Source organism: Periophthalmus magnuspinnatus, chromosome 16 (genome assembly GCF_009829125.3).
Source record: "Periophthalmus magnuspinnatus isolate fPerMag1 chromosome 16, fPerMag1.2.pri, whole genome shotgun sequence".
NCBI lineage: Eukaryota > Metazoa > Chordata > Actinopteri > Gobiiformes > Gobiidae > Periophthalmus > Periophthalmus magnuspinnatus.
In genome coordinates this window covers 4429170-4437767 of record NC_047141.1, presented here as the reverse complement: position 1 = coordinate 4437767, position 8598 = coordinate 4429170, and the positions used below count along the sequence as shown (strand labels likewise).

Genomic DNA, 8598 nt, shown 5'->3' with positions numbered 1-8598 from the left:
AAATGTTTTTTCCTGTATTTCAAAACTCACCGAGCTTTGTAAATGGATTACTTTTCATCTACAACTGTAATATTTCCACAACACTCCTCTCGGAGCTGGTGTCCTGGCTCCCCCTTGCCGTAGCACATTTTGTGTTGTACCTCAGTATATATATATACACTCACCTGAAGGATTATTAAGAACACCTGTTCAATTTCTCCTTAATGCATCACATGGCAGTTTCTTCAGTGCATTTAGGGGTGTGGTCCTGGTCAAGACAATCTCCTGAACTCCAAACTGAATGTCAGAATGGGAAAGAAAGGTGAATTAAGCAATTTTGAGCGTGGCATGGTTGTTGTTGCCAGACGGGCCGGTCTGAGTATTTCACAATCTGCTCAGTTACTGGGATTTTCATGCACAACCATTTCTAGGGTTTACAAAGAATGGTGTGAAAAGGGAAAAACATCCAGTATGTGGCAGTCCTGTGGGCGAAAAGGTCTTGTTGATGCTAGAGGTCAGAGGAGAATGGGCCGAGTGATTCAAGCTGATAGAAGAGCAACGTTGACTGAAATAACCACTCGTTACAACCGAGGAATGCAGCAAAGCATTTGTGAAGCCACGACACGCACAACCTTGAGGCGGATGGGCTACATCAGCAGGAGACCCCACCGGGTACCACTCATCTCCACTACAAATAGGAAAAAGAGGCTACAATTTGCACGAGCTCACCAAAATTGGACAGTTGAAGACTGGAAAAATGTTGCCTGGTCTGATGAGTCTCGATTTCTGTTGAGACATTCAAATGGTAGAGTCAGAATTTGGCGTAAACAGAATGAGAACATGGATCCATCATGCCTTGTTAGCACTGTGCAGGCTGGTGGTGGTGGTGGTGTAATGGTGTGGGGGATGTTTTCTTGGCACACTTTAGGTCCCTCAGTGCCAATTGGGCATCTTTTAAATTCCACGGGCGACCTGAACATTGTTTCTGACCATGTCCATCCCTTAATCACCACCATGTACCCATCCTCTGATGGCTACTTCCAGCAGGATAATGCACCATGTCATAAAGCTTGAATCATTTCAAATTGGTTTCTTGAACATGACAATGAGTTCACTGTACTACAATGGCCCCCACAGTCACCAGATCTCAATCCGATAGAGCATCTTTGGGATGTGGTGGAACGGGAGCTTCGTGCCCTGGATGTGCATCCCACAAATCTCCATCAACAGCAAGATGCTCCGATCAATATGGGCCAACATTTCTAAAGAATGAATCAGCACCTTGAATCAATGCCACATAGAATTAAGGCAGTTCTGAAGGTGAAAGGGGGTCAAACACCGTATTAGTATGGTGTTCCTAATAATCCTTCAGGTGAGTGTATATATATATATATATATATATATATATATATATATATATATATATATATATATATATATATATATATATATATATATATATATATATATATATATATATATATATATATATAGTGGTGTGCACGGCTCCGGCTCTGGTAGGACGCACTGGCCCTGGACTGGTCCACATCCACGTGGTCTCCAAGTGTCATCTCACCATGCAGCTTAGAACTAAACTATTCAAATACAATACTGACCAACACACATTAGTACTTACACACTCTGTACTTTTCAGAGTACTATTCTAGCTGCATACTTTCAGTCCTGTTCGAGTAATATTGATATAGAAGTAACAGTACTCTTACTTGAGTAAAAGTTGTGGTTCCTAATAAAAGGTAACATGTGGGTAAAAAGTAACATGTAAATTTTGTGTTAGCAGTTAATGCCCCATAGAAATACGTCCTCTTTAACAGAGTAGCAAAGTTTTATGCACGTATTTGAGTGTGTGCCATGTGAGAGGGAGAGAGAGAGAAGGGGAGAAAGAGACAGAGATAAAATAATGGATATAAACTGTATACATTTCAATCTAGAAATGTAGTTGTTGGTCAACCATGGCTCCACAAACATAACATTACCCAAGTTTATTTGTGCAAACAGAACATGTTGCTTTAGTTTAAAGTCGGTAGCCTCAGTAATTACACAGGTATTAAGCACAAATGTTGATTTTTATTAACAGTACATTCTATCACAAAATTTAATCATTTTAAACAACTGGCTCTTGTTGTAACACATAAACACAGCAAAAAACCTTGTATCGTTTATTGCAGACAGAGCACTTCTAAGGTTTGTCTCCTGTGTGTGTTTTCATGTGGTCTTTAAGACTACTATTGTGAGTAAATGCTTTCCCACAGAGAGAACAGCTGAAAGATTTCTCTCCTGTGTGTGTTCTCATGTGGCATACAAGATTACCCTCTTGAGTATATGTGTTCTCACAGACAGGACAGCTGTAAGGCCTCTCTCCTGTGTGTGTTCTCATATGGTATGTGAGATTACTCTTTTGAATAAATGTGTTCTTACAGACAGAACAGCTGAAAGGTTTCTCTCCTGTGTGTGTTTTCATGTGGTCTTTAAGACTACTATTGTGAGTAAATGCTTTCTCACAGACAAAACAGCTGTAAGGTTTCTCTCCTGTGTGTGTTTTCATGTGTCTTGTGAGAGTACCCTTTTCAATAAATGCTTTCTCACAGACAGAACAGCAGTAAGGTTTGTCTCCTGTGTGTTTTCTCATGTGTTTTGTGAGAGTATTCTTTTCAATAAATGCTTTCTCACAGACAGAACAGCTGTAACGCTTGTCTCCTGCGTGTGTTTTCATGTGTTGTGTGAGAATACTCTTTTGAATAAATGCTTTCTTACAGACAGAACAGCTGTATGGTTTGTCTCCTGTATGTGTTCTCATGTGTTCTGTGAGATGACTCTTTTGCACAAATGCTTTCTTACAGACAGAACAGCTGTGCGGTTTGTCTCCTGTGTGTGTTTTCATGTGGTCTTTAAGACTACTATTGTGAGTAAATGCTTTCTCACAGACAAAACAGCTGTAAGGTTTCTCTCCTGTGTGTGTTTTCATGTGGTCTTTAAGACTACTATTGTGAGTAAATGCTTTCTCACAGACAGAACAGCTGTAACACTTGTCTCCTGTGTGTGTTTTCATGTGGTATTTAAGACTATTCCTGTGAGTAAATGCTTTCTCAGAGAGAGAACAGCTGTAAGGATTGTCTCCTGTGTGAATTCTAAAGTGTTTTTTTAAATCACCTTTTAGGCCAAATCTGTTTTTACGGACAGAGGACTGGTGTTTCTTGTCTGCAGTTCCTTCGGCTGTTCCTGACACGTCCCCATTGTCCACAGTGGCTCTGGTCTCTGGTGCAGACTTGTATTTGGGGGATAGACTTGAGTTTGGTGCAGTGGTGCTTTTGGCTCTGCTCTGGACTTGGTTGTAGTGGTCTCCATCTGCCTCTGTCTCCATTTGTGCAGCTGAAGAGCAGATTGGAGCACTCCAGTCTTCATCACTGTCAGTGTCAGAAGAGTGCTCTCCCTCAGTCTCGGGGTGGACATGTGTCTCTGAGCTGATGTCCTCTCCCTGTAAGTCCTCTCTGTGGACATGTGTCTCTGAGCTGATGTCCTCTCCCTGTGAGTCCTCTCTATGGACATGTGTCTCTGAGCTGATGTCCTCTCCCTGTGAGTCCTCTCTATGGACATGTGTCTCTGAGCTGATGTCCTCTCCCTGTGTGTCCTCTCCGTGGACATGTATCTCTGAGTTGATGTCCTCTCTGTGATCAGTTTCTTTTTGTTGAAGCAGTGAGGACTCTTCTGTCTTCACACAGCCATCATTGGCCTCAGGGACAGACCTGAAGAAAAGAAAACAAAATCTACATAATTCAAAAATACAAGTTTGGAACAATTCTCTGAGGAAAAGTCAGTGTCTGTGTCTGCATAAAGTATTCTTATGTATAAAACCTGCTAACCCTTGTTATGGCTTTCTTTAGCATAAATCTTTATTTGTATTATTATGGATCATTTTGACCTAACCTTCATAATACCATCTGTTATGTTGTTATGTCTTTTCTGTGTGTCTAGCGGCCTCCAACCACTTCAATTAGACTAAACTGGCAAGATTGTTTTGGTGGTATAAATACTCTGTATTGTTTACATTTGTCAGCTGAGGGCGAGACGACACTGCTCGGGACACAGCTCTTTGACAATTGTGCACAGTTGATTCAATAAACCAGACCTTTGATTCAAGACAACTTCTCTGTTGATTTTTATATCTTTAAGACTTTTTGACCATTAGAAATTCCACAACAATTTGGCGTTGTCGGCATGCCCTTTCGTCCGGTTCTTTTTCTGCGACAGTGATCCAGCGGCTGGCCACCCGGGGAGGGCACTCCCTTCCTGCCTCATCTCTGCCTTTGAGTGAGAGGGCTGCATCGCTCTCGCTGGAAAACGCTGGCGCTAAGGCCTCGAACCTGAGCTACTAGAAGTTGTGGTGAGTTGTCTTGTTTCAAGGGGGCTGTCTCGCTTGGAAAAAAAAAAAGGAAAAAAAAGAGAAAAAGGGGAAACTAAGATACTGAAACACTAATACTAACACTTTAAATTGAAAACCTTGCCACTACTTGCTGTACCCCGGTGTGATCTCCACTCTGGTATCTAGCTGTTATTGTGAGCGCGCTGGCTGGGATTGAAGGCTCACCGTATTGGTTCAATTCTGTCATTCTGAAGGTAGAAGACGTCGGACGACATTTATTCTAATAAATTTAGTCCTTGATGCGCCTCGCATGAATGAGGACTTGTCAATAGGAGGGTTGAGCAAAGCCTACTGTATTCCTAAATTGTGTGTTCTGGGCTGAAATTGTCGCAGTAACGTTTTTATGAATACGGAGAGGAGACGAAAATAACGTCTAGTAAAAAATTCACCCTACGGACGCGTAGAGGTTGGTATTCAGTGCGCTGACCATTTTAGAGAAAATGGGACAGAACCAATCCAGGAGCGAGGCTCAGCGGACCCCAGAGTCTGCAGTCACTGCAGCCATGCGCGGCAAGTATGGTCAAGGTTGTCTTAATTATTTGCATATTTGGTCAAAAGAACATGGGTTTCCTGAGAGTGGGTCTTTTATCTTAAACCAACTGAACAAACTTAAAGCAAGTCTTGAAAAGGAAAGAGAGAAACTAATGCAGGCTAAGAGAGTTCCTACTGCAAAATTACAAATGATAAATGATCAGGAGAAATGTTTGAGTGTGTGGATGAATGAAGCAGAAAGGCGTGATCGTAAGAAAATTTGCAAACAGGCAGCACATGCCAACACTGAGATAAAGAATGAATGTGAGAAAGGGAGTAAATGGGAAGGTCCCAAGTGGGAAAACAAGAATGTGTGTGATAGTAAGACGGGGCCGGAGGGTCCGCCAATTTATTCACCCAGAAATCCTTTTACTCAAACATATACACCTGCAAACAACACTGGATCAAGCACACGCACACAAGTACACAATGTTAAAGAACGAGTTACTGCTGTTGGTTCTCATCTCTATCCAGATCTGAGCGCCCTTTCTGCTGTGCACATCGACCCTGACCTCGACCTTTGCCCGCCTGTCAGCCGAGCCCAGCAGCCTAAATCAGAGGATGAGTCGGACAAGGAAGACGCGCCACCCCCACCACCACCACCACCTAAAGCTAAACCCAGACTGACCAGGACGACACCAGTGGCTTTGCGCAGCACCGCAAAAACAGCCGGCACATCCAGCTCATTTCCTATGGTGGAGGCTGTCGGTCCGGATGGTCCTGTGTTTGTGTATCGACCTTGGGGCACGGACGAGGTGGAAAATAACGCACGTACCCTGCCCGACCCTGTAATGAATGGAACCAGATTTGCAACTGAGTTTCGTGCCTTTTATGAGGAGTTCCGTCCATCTGGGCGAGAATGCAGAAAGATACTGTCGAATCTGATGAAAGCAAGCGATATAGCGAAAATCAGAGACCATTTCCCAGACTCAGACATGCATGCCTCCGAACCGCGCTTCGTGGACAAGTGCGAGTACATCCAGGCCATGGAGGGCTTGTGCAAGGCCATTGAAACTGCTTTTCCTGCCAAAATCAACATGCTTGCTGTGACAGCGTGCAAACAGAAACCAGATGAGGACACTGACCAATTCATACATCGCATGATTGAGACTTTTACTGTTAACAGTGGCTTCTCTGACGTCGACCCTGTTCAAAAACGTGCATTTAATATTTATATCTGCCATGCCATTCATAGAGGCCTGATCCCAGAGGTTGCTGCTGCCATGGACATGTATGCTCCAGGCTTCCACTCTGTATCTACTCGCAATAAACGCAATCTGCCAGGGGATGATACTGCCTGGTTAGAAGCCCTGATGAAGTCGTACAATCATTCTACCCCATATTCTCTAAATTACTGGTACCAATATGTAAAGTATGTGGCAGACAGTCACAATCGGTCTGTACACACCTCCCTTTAGCAGCCGCTAATCCTCATGTGTTACCTCTGCCGGTGCCAAATATCTCTCTGATCATGCCAGAAACTCTGGTGTCACAGCTTTCTCCAAAAACACTAGGCAGAGCTATTTGGTCTATGTTACGGGTTGAACCCCCTGAACTTCAGTACCCAGTTGTGGGTCGTTCTGTGCCCACCATCAGGTCAGCTCTTAATCCCGGTCACGAACCTATTTCCGGTCCAGTTCACATTTGGCCTGGTTCTAAATTTGTGTGTTATCCCCAAATTCGGTCTGAGGAGCAACTCATCACTGCTAATGTCACCCGCAAACCAGTTCACGTATTCTATGTGTTCCACAATCAGTATGAATACAACAGTTATGTTATTTCTGTGATTTTATTTTGATCAGGTGTAAGACTCATTTCCTTCTTTCTTTTTGAAATGTTTATTCAGGTATGATTTTGAGTACATGTTTTCATGTTTTTCCATGTGTGATTTTGAAATAAAGATTTAAGTTGAGTTGATTAAAAATAAATGTGATTTATTATAATCAAAAGGGGGGAATTGTTATGGCTTTCTTTAGCATAAATCTTTATTTGTATTATTATGGATCATTTTGACCTAACCTTCATAATACCATCTGTTATGTATGTTATGTTATGTCTTTTCTGTGTGTCTAGCGGCCTCCAACCACTTCGATTAGACTAAACTGGCAAGATTGTTTTGGTGGTATAAATACTCTGTATTGTTTACATTTGTCAGCTGAGGGCGAGACGACACTGCTCGGGACACAGCTCTTTGACAATTGTGCACAGTTGATTCAATAAACCAGACCTTTTATTCAAGACAACTTCTCTGTTGATTTTTATATCTTTAAGACTTTTTGACTATTAGAAATTCCACAACACCCTGTACATGGGATTACATTTTTATTATCACTTTATACTTCTGGCTATTCTTAAATGTCTCTGAATTCAGATGTATTTCTAATCTCATCATATTTTATAATAAATTGTGTTGAAAGTGATGGGACTCACACTTGCAGCTCCTCTTCTTCCTGTTTGTTGTGCTGTTCTTCTGGCTCCTCTTTAATCTGTGGAGTCTCTGGGATTTCCTGTTTCAGAGTGAGACCAGGACTCAGAGAGGACATGTGGACACCTGCAGGAGCAATGGGCAAACAAAGATGATAATTACTTACACAAACATATGTATTATTTGTCCATGAAGTTGTACATTTAGTCCAAATCCAAACTTTTTGAGATCAGGATTGTGTCGTCACACAGAATGTTCAGTTTCCCAAATGTTAAACCGATGGAGATTTGAAGATGCTAAATACAAACCTTAGCGTTCATTTAAAAGACTGTTTACTGACTGTTAAGTATTGTTCATTAAAGTAGCGCTCTGCGTAAAAAGAGACATTTATTTTGTAGAGACAGGATGTGACGTCATGGCGCTTGTACTTTATGGCCGCTGTTGGTCGTACAAGAGTTGCATTAAAACAAATATGCCAAGCATTTTTCCCATGTATAAAGAGACACTTCTGCCAAAAACACCTTAACACTGACAGACTATAATGTGATGGATGTATTTAGCAGCAGCTTATCGGCCTGTTGCACGGCTCTTTTACACTTGTATTGTTGTTGCTAATGCGTGTCTATGGACGTGCGCCACATTTGGACAGTAACACGTGGCTCGGACACATCAGACTCACCGACTCTGGTCAGCACGACTCTCGGGCTCAGAGTCGAGTCCAGGAGCCGTTGTTTCCTCTCGTTCTCCTGTTTGGAGCGACACAGTTCCTCCTCATACTCGGCTATGATTCTTTCAAACAGCACATATATGTCTTCAGCAGCCGCAGTCAGCCGCTCCTCCACCAAAGCTTTCAGCCTTTGGACTTTAGACATTTTACAAACCGTTTGGTTTTGTCACTTTTTCTGTTTTCTGTCTCTTTTCCTTCCTAGCTGGTTGTGGTAAAAAAGCTCGCTCCTTCGGGCGCTCCTCGCTGTGGCCGTGTGGCGTGTTGCTGCCGCACACTGGTCGCCCGTGGTACTGCAGTAGAGGGAAGCGAAGCTCACATCTGCAACTGGACATTATTATTGACATAGACTCAAGCAGGGGTCACCAACCTTGTTTAACCTGAGAGCTACTTCATGGGCACTGAGTCAGACGAAGGGCTACCAGTTTGATACGCTCTTCTGAAATAACAAATTTACTCAGTTTGCCTTTAGTTGTACATTATTAATAATGATAAATGATA

At 42.5% G+C, this 8598-nt stretch overlaps 1 protein-coding gene across 1 annotated transcript; it reads right to left on the bottom strand.

The window, feature by feature from the left end:
- Window positions 1-2046: 2046 nt before the first annotated feature.
- LOC129456914 (gastrula zinc finger protein XlCGF57.1-like) lies at window positions 2047-8386 on the bottom strand. The gene is made up of 3 exons (XM_055227950.1): window positions 8053-8386; window positions 7379-7499; window positions 2047-3740 (listed from the first exon to the last, which is right to left on the bottom strand). The coding sequence occupies exons 1-3, from the start codon at window positions 8243-8245 to the stop codon at window positions 2177-2179; spliced, it is 1878 nt and encodes a 625-aa protein (XP_055083925.1). The 5' UTR covers window positions 8246-8386; the 3' UTR covers window positions 2047-2176.
- Between the last annotated feature and the right edge of the window lie 212 nt (window positions 8387-8598).

Bases quoted from the DNA above. Each gene is read 5' to 3' on its own strand.
- LOC129456914 (XM_055227950.1), bottom strand. From the start codon at position 8,245: ATGTCTAAAGTCCAAAGGCTGAAAGCTTTGGTGGAGGAGCGGCTGACT. The intron at 7,500-8,052 runs GTGAGTCTGATG...TTGCTCCTGCAG, and splicing joins AGTCGTGCTGACCAGAGTCG to GTGTCCACATGTCCTCTCTG. The intron at 3,741-7,378 runs GTGAGTCCCATC...TCTTTTCTTCAG, and splicing joins GAAGAAGAGGAGCTGCAAGT to GTCTGTCCCTGAGGCCAATG.